This window comes from Solanum tuberosum, unplaced genomic scaffold, assembly GCF_000226075.1.
Source record: "Solanum tuberosum cultivar DM 1-3 516 R44 unplaced genomic scaffold, SolTub_3.0 scf00164, whole genome shotgun sequence".
NCBI classification, from domain to species: Eukaryota; Viridiplantae; Streptophyta; class Magnoliopsida; order Solanales; family Solanaceae; genus Solanum; species Solanum tuberosum.
In genome coordinates this window covers 488,366-511,344 of record NW_006239092.1, presented here as the reverse complement: position 1 = coordinate 511,344, position 22,979 = coordinate 488,366, and the positions used below count along the sequence as shown (strand labels likewise).

At 34.0% G+C, this 22,979-nt stretch overlaps 3 protein-coding genes across 3 annotated transcripts; all 3 read right to left on the bottom strand.

The window, feature by feature from the left end:
- Positions 1–352: 352 nt before the first annotated feature.
- LOC102605205 (probable beta-D-xylosidase 7) lies at positions 353–5,808 on the bottom strand. The gene is made up of 6 exons (XM_006353947.2): positions 5,360–5,808; positions 4,236–4,538; positions 2,941–3,110; positions 2,735–2,832; positions 1,258–2,022; positions 353–1,171 (listed from the first exon to the last, which is right to left on the bottom strand). Exons 1-6 carry the CDS (start codon positions 5,759–5,761, stop codon positions 582–584), a joined length of 2,328 nt encoding a protein of 775 aa, XP_006354009.1. The 5' UTR covers positions 5,762–5,808; the 3' UTR covers positions 353–581.
- Positions 5,809–8,891: 3,083 nt separating this feature from the next.
- On the bottom strand, positions 8,892–13,266 carry LOC102604870 (probable beta-D-xylosidase 7). The gene is made up of 6 exons (XM_006353946.2): positions 12,791–13,266; positions 11,951–12,253; positions 11,417–11,586; positions 11,214–11,311; positions 9,791–10,555; positions 8,892–9,677 (listed from the first exon to the last, which is right to left on the bottom strand). The coding sequence occupies exons 1-6, from the start codon at positions 13,190–13,192 to the stop codon at positions 9,091–9,093; spliced, it is 2,325 nt and encodes a 774-aa protein (XP_006354008.1). The 5' UTR covers positions 13,193–13,266; the 3' UTR covers positions 8,892–9,090.
- A 1,983-nt stretch (positions 13,267–15,249) lies between these two features.
- LOC102598405 (probable beta-D-xylosidase 7) lies at positions 15,250–19,115 on the bottom strand. The gene is made up of 6 exons (XM_006354012.2): positions 18,711–19,115; positions 18,259–18,561; positions 17,794–17,963; positions 17,592–17,689; positions 16,101–16,865; positions 15,250–15,996 (listed from the first exon to the last, which is right to left on the bottom strand). The coding sequence occupies exons 1-6, from the start codon at positions 19,113–19,115 to the stop codon at positions 15,410–15,412; spliced, it is 2,328 nt and encodes a 775-aa protein (XP_006354074.1). The 3' UTR covers positions 15,250–15,409.
- Between the last annotated feature and the right edge of the window lie 3,864 nt (positions 19,116–22,979).

Here is a 22,979-nt window from a genome sequence, read left to right as displayed (position 1 = left end):
TTTTATAATTCATAATGATATACGCTAAGTGTTGATAAAAGTTTACATAATTCCATTAGTGCTGCTAATTTTTGCTCATATTTCTTTAAGCAACTTATATTATTTAGAAACATTTTTTGTTCATATTGAGTGTTTCGTTTTGTGCACTAGATAGTTCCACCTTTGTTTGTTTTGAAGCAGTTAACGCCGACAAGATTGAAACTCATCTTGTTAGGCCCTATAAGACTTTATATATTTCGGAATGGAACTACTATACCCATCCTTAACAACTTATTGTTAGCAGTAATGCCAGTCAAGTACAATGTAATGATGTATTGATCATTTTCCCTTCCTTTTTGTGGCAAAACTTAAATCAGGTAATCCTTGTGGTTGGTACTTGAATTTCTTATAAAACTTTTCGAGTTCTTGAAAAAAAAGAAGAGGAGAAGATAAAATAGATATCTAGCAAGACAAAGAGATAATAGCTCAAATTCATCTTGATATCTATACTTCAGCTGTTGCTGCTGCAACATTGCCACTCCTATAGGTATTTAGAGAGGATTCTTGAAATTCAAAATAGTAACAACCAATTTTTTTTGGTTTCACATCATGATGTTAATAGGATGCTCTGCATCTCCAACGACAAGGTAACGCGATCCTTCTTCTATCATCATTAATCCATCTTCATTAGCACTGCTAAGATGTTCACAAGGACTGATCTCAAACACAAGTTGTGAATCTTCCCCTGCCTTCAAGCTTACACTTTGGAATCCAACTAACTGTTTGATAGGTCTTCCATTTCGCGCTTTGTCCTGTTTCACAAAAAGTAGTACTGGATGCTTACCATCCATTTCCCCTGAGTTTTCCACACTAACATGAGCTGAGAATTTCGCCTTCTCACAGTTGTCACTTCCTATTTCATCCACAGACGTGTAACGGATTGAGTCTGAATTTTCAACTGTCTTTACAGATGATAACTGATTTAACTGGACTGTGTTTGGAGTGGCAGAGTGGAATCCATAGGAATAAGTTGTGTAGCTAAGACCATATCCAAACTCGTAAACTTTGGGACCTTTGTAGAATCGATATGTTCTACCAGGGTAACCTGTTTTTGGATCAGGTCTCATCCTCATGTCTGTCATTGGTATTTTGACAAAGGCTTGAGGATACCATGTAACAGGTAATTTACCCCCTGACATTAAGAAAAACGTTGTCGTTATCAAAATCAAGCATGTTTGAGGAAGGGGAAAAAGTAGTAAAGAAGTGATCTAGTCTTACCAGGATTATGTTCACCAAATATGATTTCAGCTAAAGCAATTCCTCCAGCTTCACCAGGATAGCCAGCCCACAATATGCTTCCTATTTTGGGGTTATATTTTGCGAAAGAAATATCGACTGGACCTCCTGAAAGGATCACCAATATAACAGGCTTCTTTGCAGCTTTAGCAACACTATTAATGAGATTTTCTTGCTGCCCCGGGAGCACTAAGTCATCGCGATCAAACTGTTCCCTCTCTTGAGTTTGATCCAACCCCATGACTAAAACAACATAATCTGCATTTGTTGCAATGTTGACAGCTTGATTAATGTCAGCAGACGTGCAGTTAGCCGCATTGCAACCCTGTTGGTACTGCACTGACTTCGCATAACCAACCAACGCCTTGAGAATTTCGATATATTTGCAAGGAGGACCATCATAGTTCCCACGAAGAATATAAGCATTGTTGGCATTATGTCCAATGACAGCAAGGGAGTTGGTTTTCGCCTTGGAAAGAGGAAGCAACTTGCCGGTATTCTTGAGCAAGACAATGCCATTTCTTGCAGCTTCAAGGGCTAGTTCTTGGTGTTGTGGAGCACAAACCAGGCTAGGACTAATGTTTCCATAGAGCTGTTTTCTGGGATCCCCATTGAATAATCCTAACCTCATTCTTATGGAGAAAAGATTGTGAAGAGCCCTGTCTATATGAACTTGTGATACTTTTTTCTTCATTACTGCTGATTTTGTGTATTTCTTCAAGTAATCCCCACAGTCTATATCCATGCCTGTGAAATTTCAATTCCCATCACATTTTGAAACAACATAGTTATAGTGGCAGAGTCAGAATTTTGACTAAGAGGCGTCAAAATATATAGAAGTAAAATCGCACACAAGCCAATGTGTGTCAATATGTAATACATATACATAAAAATATTTTTACCTAGCTACACAATGTAATTTTCTGACAAAGAGATGTGAATTGACACCCCTCACGTATATGTGGCTCCACCACTTACAAGGTTAGTTTATATTGCAAAAACAAAGTAGACTTTTAAACTTGTAGTCTAATTTACCAACATATCCTTTAATCTTGTGGTCATAAACATGTCACGTAGAAAAGTTAGAATTTAAAAAGTTGCCAAACAAGAAAAGAAAACATTTCTTTTGAAATGGACTAAAAAGGAAAACAAGACAAACAAATAGAGACACAGAAAATATTTTAATTTTGTTTTAAATTATAGAAGTCCCCTACTGCTTTCATTTTGGACTTTATTTGCTCCCTTTCAGCCCTCAAAACCAATACCATGGGGCCTGGGCCCAAATAAATTCAAAAGATTGGGTTGAGATTGTTGTAGGCCCAATCCAGCCCATAGAGCACGTGGATTGTTTCCAGTTAACTTTTTTTTTTGGTGATATTGATTATTATCATAGCTTAATTTATTAGTCATATCAATAAATAAAAAAGTAAAAAAAGAAGGTTTGAGGGTACAATCATACCAGCTTTAAGTGCAAATGCTGTTGAATCTTCTGGTGTATTTCCATACCTGTGATTATCATGCATGACTTGAACTGCATCACAATCGGATGTAATGTACCTATCATATTTAAACGAGTTTAACTTCTATATATTAAAAGACGGCTAGTGTATATAAGTTAAAAGGTCAGTTAATTATAAGAGTTTTAGTGCAATATAGTAGAATTACCCATGAAAACCCCATTGTTGACGAGCTGTTTTAGTCAAAAGATTATAATTAGCACAACTTGGGATTCCATTAACACTATTGTAAGAGCACATAATTCCACTGGCTTGTGCTTTCTGTATACAATCTTGGAAAGGGGGCTGAAATGTATCTGCCATATCTTGAGGGGTAACCTAAGTAATTATAAGAAAAATCAGAGGTCATGATTGCAAAAGAAAAAAGAGTGAAACTGAAATATACTAAACTTTATAGTACAAAATTACTTCCATAATTTTATTTTTTTTGTAGATTCCTTAAATTTTGAAGTAATGTGACAAAAAGAATAAAAGTACATTGTAAAAAAATATCATTCTCATTCTTCATTTTTTCCACTAAAAGTTGAAGATTAAATACTCCAATTTTCTCAAACTTAAGAGAAATCTATTGAGAAAAAGTGTGAATCCTAAAAAGAAGACAAAGACTTGTTTTATCTTTTTTTTTCCAATAGTGGACATGGGCACGCCCACTCTTTTGTCTGGTCCAAATACAACTCTTTATCAATAATTATATATTCAGTATAATTATAGTGAAATCTATGTAAATTTTATTTTTTCCTATCAAAAGAAAAATTATTTCTAATAGACTGAAACGACGTCCCTAATCCACTCCACTTATTGTGCAATAATAAATAGAAAATGAACAATTTGACCTTGAGACTTTTACCTTTCTATGGTCATTCATCAACATGATAATCAATAAATATATATATTTATTCGACTAGAGATGAATTATGCTAATTTTAAAGAAGAAAAAACCAAATATTAAAGGGGCCAGATATATAATTAATCCAAGCCCAGTTTTTTGAAATTGGTCCATCAAAATGTTGGCAAGACAAATTATATTTTCAATTATTTTTTTTTGCATCCCGCCGACAATATCAAAATATAGTATTAGTAAACAGCATTCTTTTTTCCATACTAAAATTTTAAGAATTATTCCCTCCAAATTTTAAGCATTAAAAAATATTTTTCTTTTGAAAAAAGATCTGACAGATAAGCTTGTTGCCCTAATAATAATTCAGAAAATTAAATCCCGTGACCACTGTTTCCATGATAGGAAAAGTACATAACATATCAAGACAATAAAGTCTTCTAAACTTCGAAAGTAGTGAAGAATGGTTGAATACTGATTACTCATTGGCCATATAACAAAAAAGACTATAAAAAATGCAATACTTAATATGTGTGCAATAGGAATAACTTAGTTACAAACTGATTCAAACATCACGATTATATCAAGAAAAAAGAAAGATAACTTACAATGGCATTGAAGCTAAATCGATCCAAGTTTTTCCATTGATCCAAATCATAAGCAGTGAAATGTTTGCAGCAAGCAGAAGCTTGAAGGTGACCTTTTTTAAGTTGTCCACCATTAAAGCTGTCACCTTGTACTCCTCTCACATACCTAATTGCATATTTGCCAGTCATTATTGGGTCCTCCCCTGGTGTCTCTTGACCTCTTCCCCATCTTGGGTCCCTAAATATATTTATATTTGGTGCCCAAAATGTCATACCTATTGCTTGACCTGCATTGTATACTCCCCTTGCCTCTACTCCAATCACCTAATTCAAATTGTCACAAATTAAAATTCACATTTTTACACTACAACATGTTATTTTTTATTTTCTAGGTCATTATATCAAGCGTCTATTATGATAAGTAAACTTAATCTGATGGTGTAAAGATTTCGTATAATGGATGATTATTTCTTTCAACTTTGTTTTACTTGAATTTTAAATGAATCATTAATACTGAAAAATATTTTTTTATTAAAAAGTGGAGTAACAATAATTGAATTTTGAGACACTATAAATTCCCATAGATCCGCCGACACACAATCAAAATGTAGTACTATATTAACCTACATACCTAATGTGTACTTTATATTTCAAGTTACTAATCTCTTTGATCATTCATAAATTGAATAGGAAATAATAATATTTTTAGATATCTTATATGTAAAATTAAATTATCATAAAAATAAGAATATATGGGTAAATTTATTCCGCTCAACTTTACAATTTAAAGCAAAGATAGTTTATATTAAAAAAATAATGTATATGTGTCACTGTTAAAGATAAGGTGTATTTGCTCTAAATCACAAAATTAATAAGGTATATTTATTTTATTTTTTGCTTAAAATTAATAAAATACTATTAGTGCCTTCAAAATCAATTTTGCCCTTATTATTGTTTCTTTTAAGGTGGGAAATGGAGGTAAAAAAATCGAATCCTCACTAACAAGATCAAAGTTCAAATAATCAATCAACTGAACTATAATTTTATTTACGAATTTGACAGAACTCAATAAATCGCGGCTCTAAGAATTCAAAATGCATAAAAGTAAAAAATTAAACAAACAGATTTTTAAATTGGTTACTAACCTGACCAATGCGGTACCATAGATTTTCATCAAAAGTAGCAGCAGTGAGGATAACTTGGGGAAAACTGGTGGCTCCGGCAATACTCCCATTGAAGAAAATACCTTTTCCGGCAGAACCAACGCCGTGTAACGACTCCGACCACCACTCATACGCCGGAATACCGAGTCTGGGTATAGCAGGGGCTGAGTTAACTAGTTGAGATATTTTTTCATCGAGTGTGAGTCGAGAAACAAGGTCTTGTACACGTACACTAATTGGAAGTCCTGTTTGGCAAAATTTTAACGATTTGGTTTGTGGATTCGACGAATCACAAGAGAAGGGTGGCTGAGTTGATTCAACAATCGAAACGAATGATAGACATAAGAGAATAGTAGTAATGAGAGTTGAGATGTGAAGTTTCATTGTGAAGTGAAAAATGGGGGAAAACAGAAGTTGGAGTTGGGAGTGGTACAAAGAGAGGTGAACTTATTTATAAGGGAAAAAAGAAACTAATCTTTTCCTCTATTGTTTCAAAAGAATGATCTAGTTTAATTTAGAACGAAATTTAAGGAAAGAAAGAAATTTTTTTAATTTTATGATTCTAAATTAAAGTTATATCAAATATATTAAAATATTCTTTAATTTTATGGTTTTAAAAAAATTGCATGAAAAATTAAAGTGTAAGTGTTGTTAAAAAAAGAAATAAATTATTCTTTTTGAAACAAACTAAATAGAAACTATACTTTTTGTTTTTCTGGTTGTAAAAGAATATTTCACTAAAGTTACTTTTGATTGTCCAACCATTGAAATGATTTCGTTAGAGTTAATTTTAGCTTTTTTTTTCTTATAAAATCATTGGACTATAAATTTATGTCCTAGAAAGAAAATAATCTCTTTTATTTAAAAAAAAAAAGAAATCTAGATTGGCATGCCATGTCATATTAGTTATTTACTTTTTATATCTTGTAAGATAAAATCTACTAGTTTTGGATATACAATATTTAATTTATCCATTTAGTTTTAAAGCCTAAAGCATTTTGAAATGAGTGTTATTATCTAATGAGGATGATTTTTGGTGCAAATTAATTCGAGTATAGAAAATAATTATTTTATTTTATATTAATTTTGAGCGTGAACTTTTATATCCCTGCAAATCAAGTAAAATTCATGTATTTATAGCTTGAATAAAAATTATTATAAATAAAAAAATATTTTTGACAAGTCATTAAATCTCATATAGTACACATATATGTAAGTTATTTCTTTGTAGTACTTTAATTTTCGACCCATTTTATATCAAGTCAGAGTTATGAGTGGTCAGTATTCATTAGTAACTTTCCCAATTAGAATATTTGATTGATATACTTAAATTAGATGTTTAAATTAAAAAAAATTATGTGTATATCTAAACTTAACATAAATCTTTATCTTAGGTGACTTAAAAATTAAAGAGTAAAAGTACTTTGAAAGTAATTGCATAAGCCATTACTATTCAGAAGCAAACGAAGTAGTTTATTTCTAAAAGTACTTTCAAAAACTTGGTTAAGCATAAGTTGGTGTTCAATATTAATAATTTTTTTTAAAAATGATTAGCTAAATATAAATTATTATGTGTTTTTGAAGTTTTGATCAAATGAGTTACATGGAGGGATCATTTGGTCCATCTCATTATATTGAATTTTTCTCTTTTAATTTTACTTTTATTTAAATAAATAAAATTTTCAAGAAATTATTTAATATCTTATTAAGGAAAAATTAAGAAAAATACTTTTTACTTTATATAAGTGAGTAATATTTGTAAGAAATGTGTCCAAGATAAAACATCATTTATTGTAAAATGAGAGTAGGAAGAATCTTTAGTCTTAATACTTTTTGCTTTGTTAGTTTGTACTTAGTATTTAGGTTTGGTTAGTCATAGTACCAACTTCTCATTCATTATAAATGCATGTATGGAAGAAAGAAAAAAAGAAGGATAAAATAATCTGGTAACCAAACGAGCCCTAATAACTTAGGTGAATACTACATTTGTTTATGTTTTAGTGAGTATAGTGTGGCTTGAATTTCTAAATAATTAGACTATAATTTTCTACTAAACGGAGTTATCTAAATATGAAGGATTTTTAATTTTCTTTTCATAAATTATTTATTATATTAGAATAACATGGATTCCAAATAAACTAAATTCAACGAACAACCCTAAAGAAAAATATTTAAGAACATAAATTAAAGATTATTTTTGTTATTATTCCTTTGAGTATTTTTAAACTATTCTTTAAAAAAATGTAAAGTAGTTAAGAACCTTATTAAAAGAAGGATAAATATGAAAAAAGTTTCAACACTTCTCTAAAACTTAAAAAAATTCTCAACAATTTAATTAACATGAACTAAAGGAAGTTCTAGTTTAGTACTGCTAATAAGTTTCCTACTTATTCTCATATTAAATATTAAATCTTTTTTTTTTCTTGTTATTTTAATCTACGCCAATTTTATACTTATTCTCCTATCTTTATCCCTTTTTCCCGTGTTGTTTTACCTACTCCAATTGTATTGACAATTAACCTTCAACCAGAAAAACAACAACTTCTTCTTCTTCTTCCTTTTTCGTCGTATCAAATTTTATTTTACTAAATGTAACAAAATAATATTTTAGGATAAATTGTAAATAATAATTTTATCTATTATATGGTCTTTTAACGAAAGATAAAAAGTTCAATCAACATTGATACGGAGTCATGTTTTAAAGTAATATAGATTATCATTCGAGGTAATAGTAAATACTCATGTTTTAAGAAATTTATTGGCATATAAGAGTGTAACAGTAAGGATATATTTGAACAATTTATAAAAGTATATGTAAGCTATTTTTGTAATATAGATATATCGTTCTAAATTGCAAAGTGAATGGACATATCGTGCTCTATTCCCAATAACTTTTATCACAATATTTGAAGGTTCAGTTAATTCACTATTAAAGTATCAAGAATTTCTAACTTTAAACACTTTTTGTGGCCATATTTATTAAGATCATACTAATTATTTTATGCGTTCTTGGGTAGAAAAGTTTTGGTTGTCACGTTTTAGAGAAGATTACCAAAATGATCCTTAATATATGGTCGTTGGATTGTTTTGGTCATTGATATATACCCTTTAACAGGAATAATCCTTAATAAATGTAAAAAGTAATCATTTTGATCTCATACTCTTTTAACCAACAACACAAAATAAAAATATTATTAAAACTTAAAATGATCTTGTTAGAGAGCGTTTTACCCTTAAATAGTGTTACAAAATGCAAATATCAAATGTACAATCAGCAACCTAAAACTTAGTAAAATATATAGCGTAAGTTTAAAGAATAATTTTTATGCAGTTGGTGGAGGTAAGCTACACGAGTGAGTTGGACAATGACAATCCATGAGCATTCTAACATAATTAATTGTGGGACTAGTCATATTCATCAGTAGAAAGGATAGGGACTAATCATCCTTTAAAGTTTAAACTATTCAAAATTAAAGTAGAATTTTTTATAAAGGATGATACTTAAGACATGATATTTATTGATAGTACTAATTAAAACAATTACTATTCATCAATTCACTTGTCACATTTAAACTATATTTTGTCATAAACCTAGAGTAGAACTAATTTCTTTCTGCAAATATTGGCAGATTTGGCATATATAAGTCACCTTCCATAATTAATTTTTACTTGCTATTATCTTAATACTAACTAAAAACCTTAGATCTGGGAGATCATAGAGATACAGGAATAGGATACTCCTGATCTCCCACAAGAAGGAAATGTTTCCCTTCATCAATAACTAAAGTACCATCTCGATTAGCCCTAGTGAAGTGTTCACAAGGCTTCACATCAAATGTAACATGGGTATTTGCCCCTGCTTCCAAATTCACACTCTTGAATCCTATCAATGTCTTTCTTGGAACCTCATCCACTGTGTTAGAGTGCTTCAGAAACAACAACACAGGGTGCTTACCAGCCATTTCTCCTTGGTTTTTCACCGCAACTTTAATTGTTATCATCGCGTTGTTACATACTTCTGGTCCAACGTCTGATACAGCAATGTTCAGAACAGAACCGTTTTCAGTTGCCTTGTTGATCTTTGGGTTCTTGAAAAGCAGTTGGTTTTTGCTGACAGAGGCAAATGTGTAAGAGTAATTAGTGTAGCTGAGACCATAGCCAAATTCGAAAACTTTTGGCCCATTGTAGAATCTGTAAGTTCGCCCTGGATATCCACTAGATGATTCAGGTCGCATCCTCATGTCATTCATTGGTACTTTGTTGAACTCCTTGGGGTACCAAGTGACTGGTGATCTCCCCCCTGCAAAATAATGTAGTCTTGCATGTTTAGCAAGTGTTCCAGCAATAGATAACAATTAAACATCATTTGAGGAAATAGAGTAACCACAAGGATTGTTGAAAAATGAACTTCACCTGGATTGTGTTCACCGAAAAGTATCTGTGCTAATGCAGCAGCTCCACCCTCACCAGGATAACCAACCCACAAAATGCCTCCTATTTTTTGGTTGTCCTTTGCAAAAGTTACATCGACTGGACCTCCACACATCAAAACCAGTATAACAGGTTTTGAGGCAGCTTCGGCGATCGCTGTAATGAGTTTCTCTTGCATACCAGGTAGCCCCAATTCTGTCCTATCAAACTTCTCTCTTTCAAGAGTCTGGTCTAATCCCATTACTAGAACAACATAGTCTGCTTTTTTTGCTATATTAACCGCTTCATCTATTGCAGGAGAAGTACAGTTGATGAAATCGCAGCCCGGATGGTACATTGTGTTTGCAACATATCCCTGAAGTCCTTGGAATAATGTAACATTCTTGCAAGAATAGCCTTCATAGTTACCTAGAAGTACTTCAGAATCATTTGCTTTGGGACCTATTACAGCAAGGGATGTTGCTTTCATCTTTGAAAGTGGAAGGAGCCTGTTGGAATTTTTTAGAAGGACACTGCCACTTCTTGCTGCTTCGACGGCTAGTGCCCGGTGCTCTTGACTACAAACCTCTGCTGCAGAAATGTCTCCATATTCCAATTTACTTGGGTCACCGTTGAACAGCCCTAGCCTCATTCTAACGGAGAAGAGATTGTGAAGAGCTCTGTTGATGTCAGATTCTTTTACTTTCTGCTTCTCTAAAGCTGATTTTGTGTATTTCTTCAAGTGGGAACCACAATTCACATCCATGCCTGACATTACATTGCCAAGAACAAAGACGCATTTAGTTTTCATCAACAAAGTTTTCTTAGATTTGAAAGTAATTTCTAGTTGTCATACATTGTTTTGACATATTGTTTCATTATGCATAATAAATGTTCTCTTTTATAATATTTTTTCTTACAAGTAGAATTTGACAACATTCAATCAAGGATCCATTTGGAAAAAAATTCATCTCTACCAAGAAAAGTAATGCATGTTACTTCTCATCTTCCTACATTCATATTGGACAACAGGAAGTACTGAATTTTAATTCACAAATCATAATAGCAGGTGCTTTAGTAATCAACAGAATTTATTAGAAGGACCAGAAAGCATGCTAATAATAGTAATGCACAGATCATCCAGCTTCAGGACAGAATGGACCAAGTCATGGGCATGTCAATGGTCCTGCATTTTACAAAACACGCAAGCTAGAGAATGGGTTATAAACTAATCAGCTTTTTTCTGTTACGACATGCGTTGTGTCACAGCTCACGCTTTAGAATTAAGCAAGACATAATTGATGTGAGGCATTCAATCTTCGATTTCACAAACAAGCAAGACAATGTTTTTTCTACTAATTAGTTTTTTTAGAAAAGTTTGCTCTTTTAACAGCAAAGTAATTGAAACAGACAATAGATCAATTACCAGCTTTGAGGGTAGCAGCTACTGCATCTTCAGGTTCTTTTGCATAATGTTGCTCAGTATACATTTTTTCAACTGCATCACAATCTGATACGATGTACCTTTAAATTACACACAACTATTAGTCTTATATATATGCAGTTAGATTTCACATATGAATGAAATGAAACATGATTCAACATTCTCTTCTATTTTTGGAAAATTACCCTTGGAGACCCCATTTTCCACGGGCAGTAGTTGTCAAAAGATCAAAGTTGGCACAATTTGGGATCCCATTAACAAGATTGTAAGCACACATTACACTGCTGGCTTTCCCTTGTTCCACGCAATTCTTGAAGGGTGGTTCATATGAATCTGCCAAATCTTGCTTCAAGACCTGAACAACTCCATTTATTAGAACAGAAATGGTGCTGACAATCTTGTAGATGTTACTCTTCAAGTGTGGGAATACAACCTCATTTAATAACTTAATTGAATTGTGTCAATCGTCTAATATATCTAACAGTTTATATATGTGGAGATACATAATTAAAATTATTCTAGATATGCAACACATCCTCTCAACAATGCAAACCTTCTTGGATGTGGCATATATATCACAGGGAGCCAAAAGAAGTATTTGTCATTCCAAAAATGGAAATTTCCTCCGTAAACAAACTTAAACATTTGAAAGCTATCAACAAGATAACGCTAAAAGCTAAAATCAATGTACTGCAGCAACAGAGTTAGTTATGACTTACTTGAGCATCGAAGGTGTAACGACTGAAGTTATGCCAATTATCCATATCTTGAGCAATGAAGTGCTTACAACAAGCAGAGGTTTGAAGATGCCCATCTTTAAGCTTCCCACCTTCAAAACTATCCCCTTGAAGTCCTCTTACATAAGCCACTCCATATTTTCCCACCATCATAGGGTCTTCCCCTGGTGTCTCTTGGCCTCTTCCCCACCTTGGGTCCCTGAGTATGTTTATATTTGGTGCCCATAATGTTATTCCCTTTAGCTGACCTGCATTGTACACTGCTCTTGCCTCTCTTCCAATTGCCTACAGAAAGCAACAAGTTGAACAAACTAGTACTAATTTTCTTTTTTCTATCAAACAAAACACATTTCTCTTCTGTCCAATAATTTTATTTCCAACTCAAGTAGATATGATTTTAATACATGTCATTCAATTGTAGGATCATTAAGTTATCTATAATTACTTTCGAATTTTAAAAAATCAAGATAGAATTTAATTAGTTTGTTCCACCTTACCCTTACTCCAATAGAGAGAGATTAATGTGGTGAAAGAAAAAACAGAAATATTAAATTAAGATCAACTAAAAAATAAGAATACGGTAGAGGCAGAGGTGTGAAAGACAAACATGACAACTATAAAGGACCAGAAGGAGTACATTTTATGTGACATTATAGCGTAAACACGATCACGATTCATGAATTCACGTCTGGCTGATATAGATTGACAACCAATACAAAACTAAGCCAATTTATGATGAATTCCGGTGATACGCCCTAAAGTTGAAAAATAATAGAGTAAAATTTATCTTTTAACAAACATGATAACAATGACAGGGCGTACCTGAGCGATACGATACCAGAGATTTTCATCAAAAGAAGAAGCAGTAAGAATGATCTGAGGAAATTGAGTTGCCGCCTTAATGGTTCCATTAAAAAGCGTGCCCTTTCCATGCCTAGAAATGCCGTGTAACCCTTCCGACCACCACTCATAAGCGGAGATACCGAGTCGAGGTATTTCAGGCGCTCCATTAACGAGCTGTAAGATTTTCTCATCTACAGTGAGACGCGAAACGAGGTCGTTTACCCTTTGTGAGATTGGTAACGCAGCGTTGCAGAAGGGAAATGAACTTGTATTTGGGTTGGACGAGTCACATGAAAATGGAGGTTCAGTTGATTCAGTACGGAGCACTAAAATGAAGAAGATAAACGTGGCGGTGAATTTATTAGTTATTGGGTGTTCCATTTTGTTGGTGTTTTTCTGTAGAACAAGTTACTTATATATAATGTACTTGCCTATGGATAAAATTGAATGTAACAATAAATAAAGATACCAATTTACTTAAATTAAATTAGCCAATGATGGATTTGATCCGTGATGCCTATTTAATGCAATCTATACTTAGAAAATACGCCTATTCTTTTCCAATCATTTATGATCGGTGAATTTCATTGAGGATATTTTTGACTGATGTTTGTTACGTAAATTTGACGATGGAGAATTAAGAGAGCTTCACAATTAATAGAGCCGTAAAACAGTTAAGACTGATTGGTCATCATTTGTTGAAAAAAAGAGGAGAAGAAAGATTGATTATTGTCGTAATTAATTTTCAAATGTAGTTTTTAAATATTTACCCTTCCTTTTTTTTTCCTACAATGTTTGATATTCACATTAGAGTCTGATTAATTCGAATGCATGGTGCATAGGACCCATTCAAGGTGAAGTGCTCCTTACCCAAGACTTTTTTTATGTCCAAAGACTCGAATTCAAAAACCGTGCGTTACTTCTTTTTAGTGGTCACTCAGGAAACTTGTCATTTTTGCTATTAAAGCTACAAATCGTAAATGGAGTGAAGGCATGCATGAAGTGGAAAACATTAGGTGACCACCTTCCTATGTTTTGTGAGTGGATCATAGCAACGGTGAATTAGGTCACATCACTATAGGAGTAGTGTGACAAAATTAGCCAATGAAAATTCACTTTAGTTTATGAAAAATTGGATTTTTTTATTTTTTTTGACAACTATCCATGTTTATTCCTTTACCGTTGCCAATATAATCTTGCAATGTTCCAAAATGCAAAATGATGATCTATTTGCAATATTTCTTTTATCATTCAGTCATTTTATGTTCCTTCTTGATCTTCTTTTTCTTCTTTTTGATCTCCTTCGTCATCTTAATATTTCTTTTGTTATCCACTTTCATCTTCATTGTTGTAATATCTATATCATCAACGTCGTTGTCATTATCAATGTTTGGCATAGTTATCGTATATAGTCTTAAAATTGTTTCTCCTTCTTCAACTACATATATTCATGACATAAATGGCTTGATCCTAACTTCATCAGTTGATCATCTTCAACATCTTTCCATGAATTTCATGGTAAGGATTATTATTGCTTTGAATTTCCTTTTCTGAGATGCATTTTTTGCATATGAAAAATTGGATTGATATGTTTTTGAATTGACTCATAAGTATTTTTCAGAGTTTATTTTTTTAATTTGATATGTTATATATAATCATGATAAGGGAAGAAAATAATTTTATAAGGTACTACTTTACAAAAAAATCAAACAAATAAAACTTAGTAAAAATTGAGTAAGTTGGGTGATGATCCGAACTATAGATTAGTTCAGTTCAATTTCTTTCTACCCAAATAGCTTTTGAGTGGATGAATAACGTGTTTATTTATTAATTCAATTTATTTTGACTTATTCAAATTTAATTGAACTCGTTCACTTGATGTCTTATGATGGCAAAACAACAAATATGTTCTCCTAATCACCATTTGACTCAAAACATTTTACTTTTTTTTTTCCGAATTAAACGCAATTATTCAGTCCTATAGCCTTTCAAAATACATGTCATGTTTTTTTTAATGTACAAGTACGAATGGCAAACTTTTGTGGGGAATTTCTCCCTAACGCCTTCTTGACTTTGACACACTGATAAGACTTTTTAGTGATGATTCTTACTGATAAGGAATGTAGTAGGATGCATTGAAAAATAATAATCTGAGCCTAAGGATACAATGGCCTCAAGGTTTTGAACTGAAAAACTAAATTCAAGACTGAAGTTTTGAACTAAAAAATATAATCACGACACAATGTAATAAACTGAAAACTGAAATTCAAACACATTGTTAGTTTATTAATTGGATTGATTTTCTGAAGAAGCAGAAGCAAAGTATCCCTGCTTTTTTGTTTATCGGAAAAATGGTACAGATAAATTCTTATAAGGTCAAGGACACACGTTTTAGCTTAACTCGTTAGATCCGGTTATTAGCAGTTGAATATTGCAGGCAACATGCATGTTAGTGTCGTTAGTGATGTAAATCAAAGACGAGAAGGGGAAAAAGAAAAATTGAATACCTTGGCGAGAACATAGAGTATGACACTAAATTACTGGATAAGTCACCTTCCATAATTAATTTTAACTTGATATTTACTTAGATCTGGGAGATTATACAAACACAGTAACAGGATACTCCTCATCTCCCACAAGAAGGAAATATTTCCCTTCATCAATAACAAATGTACCATCCCTATTGGCCCTAGTGAAGTGCTCACAAGGCTTCACATCAAATGTAACATGGGTATTTGCCCCTGCTTCCAAATTCACACTCTTGAATCCTATCAATGTCTTTCTTGGAACCTCATCTACTGTGTCAGAGTGCCTCAGAAACAACAATACAGGGTGCTTACCAGCCATTTCTCCCCCGTTTTTCACCCCAACTTTAACTGTTATCATCGCGTTGTTACATACTTCTAGTCCAACGTCTGATACAGCAATGTTCAGAACAGAACTGTGTTTAGTTACTTTGTTCCCCTTCGGGTTCTTGAAATGCAGCTGGTGTTTGCTGACAGAGGCGAATGAGTAAGAATAATTAGTGTAGCTGAGACCATAGCCAAATTCGAAAATTTTTGGCCCATTGTAGAATCTATAAGTCCGCCCTGGATATCCATAGGATGATACAGGTCGCATCCTCATGTCATTCATTGGTATTTTGTTGAACTCCTTGGGATACCAAGTGACCGGTAATTTCCCCCCTGCAAAGTAATGCATTATTGCATGTTTAGGATGCTCCCAACAATAGATAATAATTAAACATCATAATAGAGTAACCACAAGAATTGTTTAAAATGAACTTCACCTGGATTGTGTTTACCGAAAATAATCTCTGCTAATGCAGTAGCTCCACCCTCACCAGGATAACCAACCCATAAAATGCCTCCTATATTTTGGTTGTCCTTTGCAAAAGTTACATCAACTGGACCTCCACACATCAAAACCAGTATAACAGGTTTTGAGGCAGCTTCGGCAATCGCTGTAACGAGTCTCTCTTGCATACCAGGTAGCCCCAATTCCGTCCGATCAAGCTTCTCTCTTTCAAGAGTCTGGTCTAATCCCATTACTAGAACAACATAGTCTGCTTTTTTCGCTATATCAACCGCTTCATCTATTGCAGCAGAAGTACAGTTAATGAAATCGCAGCCTGGATGGTACGTTATATTCTCAACATATCCCTGAAGTCCCTGGAGTAATGTAACATTCTTGCAAGGATAGCCTTCATAGTTACCTAGAAGTACTTCAGAATCATTTGCTTTGGGACCTATTACAGCAAGGGATGTTGTTTTCATCTTTGAAAGTGGAAGGAGCCTGTCAGAATTTTTTAGAAGGACAATGCCATTTCTTGCTGCTTCAAGGGCTAGTGCCCGGTGCTCTTGACTACAAACCTCTGCTGCAGAAATGTCTCCATATTCCAATTTTCTTGGGTCACCGTTGAACAGCCCTAGCCTCATTCTAACAGAGAAGAGATTATGAAGAGCTCTGTCTATATCAGATTCTTGTATTTTCTGCTTCTCTAGGGCTGATTTTGTGTATTTCTTCAAGTGGGAACCACAATTCACATCCATGCCTAAAATTTCATTGCCAAGAACAAAGCCGCATTTAGTTTTCATCAATGATGTTTTCTTAGATTTGAAAGAAATTTCTAGTTGTCATACATTGTTTTGACATATTGTCTGATTATGCATAATAAACGTTCTCTTTTGTTACATTTTTTCTTACAAGTAGAATTTGACTATATTCAATCAAGGATCCATCTGAAACAAATTTCATCTCTACCGAGAAAAGTCATGCATGCTACATCTTTCCTACATTCATATTGGACAACAGGAAGTATTGAATTTCAACTCACAAATAATAATAACAGATGTTTTAGCATGTAAATACTATGCCAGAAAAATCTCAAATAGATCAATAGTACCAAAGAGAAGAACTTTTGGAAAAATGACATAGCATTTATAAAAAGGGCCAGAAAGCATGCTAGTAGCAATAATGCACAGACCATCCAGCTTCAGGACAGAATGGACCAAGTCATGGGCATGCAATGGTCCTGCATTTTACAAAACATGCTGCACTAGAGAATGGGTTGTACAGTAATCAACTTTTTTCTGTCGCGACATGTACGGTGTCACACTTCACACTTTAGAATAAAAAGTGCCAAGACATAATTGATCAGAGGCTTTCAGTCTTCGATTTCACAAACAGGAACCTATTGTTTTTTTTCTACTTATTAGTTTTTCAGAAAAGTTTGCTCTTTTAGCAGAAAAGTAATAGAAACAGTCGATAGATCAGTTACCAGCTCTGAGGGTAGCAGCTACTGCATCTTCAGGTTCTTTAGCATAACCTTGGTGAGTATACATAATGGCAACTGCATCACAATCTGATACAATGTACCTTTAATTACATGTAACAATTAGTCTCATAGATATGCAGTTAGATTTCATGTACGAATGAAATGAAACATGATTAAACATTCTCTTCTATTTTTTGGAAATTACCCTTGGAGACCCCATTTTCCACGGGCAGTAGTTGTTAAAAGATCAAAGTTGGCACAATTTGGGATCCCGTTAACAAGATTGTAAGCACACATTACACTGCTGGCTTTCCCTTGTTCCACGCAATTCTTGAAGGGTGGTTCATATGAATCTGCCAAATCTTGCTTCAAGACCTGGATAACTCCATGTATTAGAACAGAAATAGTGCTAACAATCTTGTAAATGTTACTCTTGAAGTGTGTGAATACAACCTCATTTAACAACTTAATTGAATTGTGTGAACTGTCTAATCTAAAAGTTTCCTCTCACGTGCGAACCTTCTTGGTTGTGGCATATATATCACAGGGAGCCAAAAGAAGTATATTTGTCATTCCAAAAATGGAAATTTCCTCCGTAAACAAACTTAAGCTATCAACAAGATAACGCTAAAATGAATGTGCAGCAGTAACAGAGTTAGTTAAGACTTACATGAGCATCAAAGGTGTAACGACTGAAGTTATTCCAAGTATCCATATCTTGAGCAATGAAGTGCTTACAGCAAGCAGAGGTTTGCAGATGCCCATCTTTAAGCTTCCCACCTTCAAAACTATCCCCTTGAAGTCCTCTTACATAGGCCACTCCATATTTTCCCACCACCATAGGGTCTTCCCCTGGTGTCTCTTGACCTCTCCCCCACCTTGGATCCCTGAATATGTTTATATTTGGTGCCCATAATGTCATTCCCTTTAGCTGACCTGCATTGTACACTGCTCTTGCCTCTTTTCCAATCGCCTACAGAAAACAACAAGTTTAACTAACTAGTAATAGTAATTTTTTGCGCTTCTTTTATCGAACAAAACATTTTCGATGTCCAACAACTCATTTTCCTACTTCACAAAACCATGTCCTTCAAGTAGAAATGACAGAGCCATAGTACGTACCTGAGCGATGCGATACCAGAGATTTTCATCAAAGGTGGAAGCAGTAAGAATGATTTGAGGGAACTGAGTTGCAGCTTTAATGGTGCCATTGAAAAACGTGCCTTTTCCATGCCTAGAAACGCCGTGTAATCCTTCCGACCACCACTCATAGGCGGAGATACCGAGTCGAGGTATTTCAGGCGCTCCATTAACGAGCTGTAATATTTTCTCATCTACAGTGAGACGCGAAACTAGGTCGTTTACCCTTTGTGAAATTGGTAACGAGTTGTTGCAGAAGGGAAATGAACTTGTATTTGGGTTGGACGAGTCACATGAAAATGGAGGTTCAGTTGATTCAGTACGGAGGAAAAGGAGCACTGAAATAAACGTGACGATGAATTTATTAGTTATTATTGGGTGTCCCATTTTGTTGGTGATTTTAATGCTGTTTCTTCTGTAAAACAAGTCACTTATATAATGTACTTGCCTATGGCTAAAATTAAATGTAACAATACGTAAAGATACCAATTTACTAAAATTAGCCAATGATGAATTTAATCCGTGACGCCTCTTCTTTTTCAATCATTTATGATCGGTGAATTTCACATATTTTGAGGATATGTTTTCTATTTGAATTTGATGGTAGAGAATTAAAAAAGTTTCACAATTACTATAATCGTAAAACAGTTACGACTTACTGGTCACTATCCGTTGAAAAAGAAGGAGAAGAAAGATTGATCATCATCTAATTAATTTTCAAATATAATTTTTAAATATTTAATATTAATATTAAGAAGATGAATTAATTTTATCCTAATTTTGGTTTCCAGCCAGCTCAATGTCCTTTTTTGCAAAATAAACCTTGGATATGTGGAGCTCCTTTTATTTTATCTAGAATAGTGACAAGGTCTACTTCATATTGCTACATTCTACTTGTTCTAAAAAAAAATATTGAAATCTACTTTCTTCCTTTTTTTTTATTTTTTCATTCGATGGAGTCTGATTAATCTAAATTCATATAGCGTAAAACTCATTTAAAGGGAAATGCTCCTTACTCAATATTTTTCTATATTTGGGGCTCTAGTTAAGAGAATAATGACCTCATCCGTTGCATTACGTTTTTGGTGTACTTCCATTCTTTTTGGCTTATCTTCCACTGAGGAAACTTGTCAATTTTGCTACTATTAAATCTGCAAACCGTAAATGGAGTGAAGGCTTGAAGTGGAAAGCATTTGGTGACCACCTTTCTATGTTTTGTGAGTGGATCATAGCAACGGTGAGTTAGGTCACATCACTATATATAGGAGCAGACGTGGCAAAATTAGCCAATGAAAATTTGTTTCGTTAATACAAAAAATGAGTTAATATATTATTTGAATTGACTCATAAGTATTTTTTAAAAAATATTTTTTATTTGATATGTTATAATGTATAATTATAATAAAGGAAGAAAATAGTTTTACAAGGTAGGACTAATTTACAAAAAAAAAAATCAAACAAATAAAACTTAGTAAGAATTGAGTCAGTTTGGTTATGAAACAGATTTAAGATTGGTCGAGCACAATTTATTTCAATCTTTCCAAGCTGATGCAAATGTATAGAAAGATTGATTATCATCGTATTCCTAATTAATTAATGTATCCATGTACAAAGACTTAAATGCACAAGCAAAAGGAAATTCCTAAAATACCCTGACCAGGGTAAACAAAGCAGTCAAACTCGTAAGAACCACCGCTGCTACTGTCTGGTTTCTCCGACGGCTCTCCTTTATATCTCTAACAACCATCTCCCGCTATTGTTCTCTTCTGTTCTGTTCTATTGTGTTGTTTCTTTCTTTCCCATAGCAGGTACTATTGAGAAATGAGTCACTTAACCATGCTGATTAGTTGGCTAACAGTTCTGAATAGTTAGCTGATAAGTGTAATTAGATATAACTAATTTTGTTACTGTGATTCTGTTACTCTGTGACAGCTGTACATTTGTGATAGGTTGATACAGTAGTTAGTTAGACTGTAGCTTAGCTATATATATGTATGTACAGTGCAATGTAAACTAACTTCTCACAATAATGAAATGCTCATAGCTTGTTTCCCTTTTTCTTCTTCCCATCCAAACGTGTTGTTCATGGTAGAAGAGTAGATATTTTCTCATGGTATCAGAGCTTCGAATCACCAGTTGATTCATCCATTGATTGATCCTCACTTCACTGCGTCTTTGTGATACTCTATTTTTTCTTCCGCAATCTGAATTTCTGGGAAAATGGTGAGCACAGATACAATCGACGATGTTGAGAAGAATCGCAATCATCCCTTATATCTCATGCAGTCTGACTCTCCAGGATCTATGTTGACGACAGTCCAGCTCACAAGTATGGAGAATTATTCGTTATGGAGTCGATCAATGCTCCTAACTCTTCGAGCCAAGAGCAAAACAGGATTTGTTTTCGGAACCTGTAAAAAGAGTGACTATGCTGCTGCTTTGGGAGAACAATAGGAAAAGTGCAATGCATTTGTCCTGTCATGGATTTTGAACTCAGTTTCGAAGGAGTTGATGAATGGTATCATCTATGCATCTGATGCTGCAACTGTGTGGGCAGATCTGAAAGAAAGGTTCAATAAAGTAGATGGATCGCGAGGCTATCAGCTTTATCGCGAGATCTGCACCATCACACAAGGTACCTCATCTGTTTCTGCTTATTTCACTCGATTGCGACTTCTTTGGGACGAATTTGATGCTATCGTAGCTCCACCTTCATGTGGATGTGATAAATCAGTAGTGTATGCTAGTCATTTTGTCACGCTCTGAGCCTACACCCTGGGCGGGACCGGCACCCGGAGACCATTGCTGGCCCCAAGTGAACCCTTGGCCTGACTTTCTTAACTCAGCGGAAACCTAACTCAACAGAATAACTCAATGCCATGCAAAGACATATAACAACTTAACTGATGAAATCTGGTCCAAAAAGGCAACTCGAGTCTCAAAATAGAATATTTACATATATACATAGATGAGAGACTCAATACTAACTGACTGACTGTCTATGAAGCCTCTAAAAATACGGAGATGGATGTTGGGACAGACCCCGCAACACCCTAATAAAACAAAACTAAGAACACAAAATAATTGAGTCCTCCGGAATGCAAGGAGGCTCACCACTGACTTTGGAGTGCTCAGCTGGATCAACGACGTGCTGGATGCTGATCCTGGGTACCTGTGTCTGCATCACAATAAGATGCAGGCCAACTGGCATCAGTACATGGAATGTACGAGTATGCGAGCTGGAAAACTAAGCAACATAGGCTAGAAGGAAATCTGGAAGAAACTGAAAAGCTTACATGGCTTAAACTCAACTCAACCTGACTGACTTCTTTCAATATAAGGCAATTTAAAACAAGTGCGATATAAAGAAAGACTGTTTTAAACTTGCTATAAACTCTGTGTGTATACAAAGATACAATTAAGCCTGAGATGTATATAGGAATACAACTGAACTGATGTATATAAAAATACAATGCCTTTTGTGTATGAAAATACAATAACTGATGTGGGAGTTTCTCTAACTGACAACCATCACATAAGAGCTATAGTGATGATACATCGATCGACCTCACGCTGCCAGAGCATCCTATACCTGGCCAAAGGTATAAGACCTGAACTGCCTAATGGATCCACTAGTCTATCTGGAAAAGGATTCATCTAAAAAGTATGATCCTTTTCTACCCATGGTGGCTAACATGGTTCTATGGGGGCTGTGGGTTCCCTTGAACGCTCCCCCAACTCGGTGACTCGATACTACTCCAAAAAATGTACTGGCTCTTATGTTTTAAAACATATGTCTTCCTGCTGATTGAGATAATTACTCAAAAAAAAAACTAGCCCGAAGGCTCTTTTGAAATCTCAGTTTCCAACCTTGTTTAAATGTAAAAACATTTCTTTAAAACTTTTTTGGAAATACATAGTTCCCTAATAACTTAGAGAAAACTACTCAACTTGATTTTCTTGACTTAACTTGAAACTCTATACTCTTTGCTTGACTTGCAACTTGAGCCTTAAAATGAAGTTGAAACATTCAATAAAGACTCTTGAACAACTTAAAAGACTTGCTCGGACTTACTTCTTAACTTCACTTGACTTTGATTCAAACTCGCCTTGAATTGAGTTATGCATTCAAGGTATATGATCACGTGTTTATAGATGAGTTCGGGAGGTTTAAATGTACCTTAGAGTGTTGAAAACAACTAGGAAACATAGGTACAATACCATGGAACATGCATGAGAAAGTATGAAAAG

What these genes read in the sequence shown, in the direction of transcription:
- LOC102598405 (XM_006354012.2), bottom strand. Translation starts at nt 19,115, where the DNA reads ATGGGACACCCAATAATAACTAATAAATTCATCGTCACGTTTATTTCA. An exon ending in TCTGGTATCGCATCGCTCAG is followed by an intron (nt 18,562 to 18,710) that starts GTACGTACTATG and finishes TGTTTTCTGTAG; the next exon opens with GCGATTGGAAAAGAGGCAAG. An exon ending in GGAAAATGGGGTCTCCAAGG is followed by an intron (nt 17,690 to 17,793) that starts GTAATTTCCAAA and finishes ATGTAATTAAAG; the next exon opens with GTACATTGTATCAGATTGTG.
- LOC102604870 (XM_006353946.2), bottom strand. Translation starts at nt 13,192, where the DNA reads ATGGAACACCCAATAACTAATAAATTCACCGCCACGTTTATCTTCTTC. An exon ending in TCTGGTATCGTATCGCTCAG is followed by an intron (nt 12,254 to 12,790) that starts GTACGCCCTGTC and finishes TGCTTTCTGTAG; the next exon opens with GCAATTGGAAGAGAGGCAAG. An exon ending in AGCTGCTACCCTCAAAGCTG is followed by an intron (nt 10,556 to 11,213) that starts GTAATTGATCTA and finishes ATGTAATGTCAG; the next exon opens with GCATGGATGTGAATTGTGGT.
- LOC102605205 (XM_006353947.2), bottom strand. Translation starts at nt 5,761, where the DNA reads ATGAAACTTCACATCTCAACTCTCATTACTACTATTCTCTTATGTCTA. An exon ending in GATTTAGCTTCAATGCCATT is followed by an intron (nt 3,111 to 4,235) that starts GTAAGTTATCTT and finishes ATAATTACTTAG; the next exon opens with GTTACCCCTCAAGATATGGC. An exon ending in ATTTGGTGAACATAATCCTG is followed by an intron (nt 1,172 to 1,257) that starts GTAAGACTAGAT and finishes TCTTAATGTCAG; the next exon opens with GGGGTAAATTACCTGTTACA.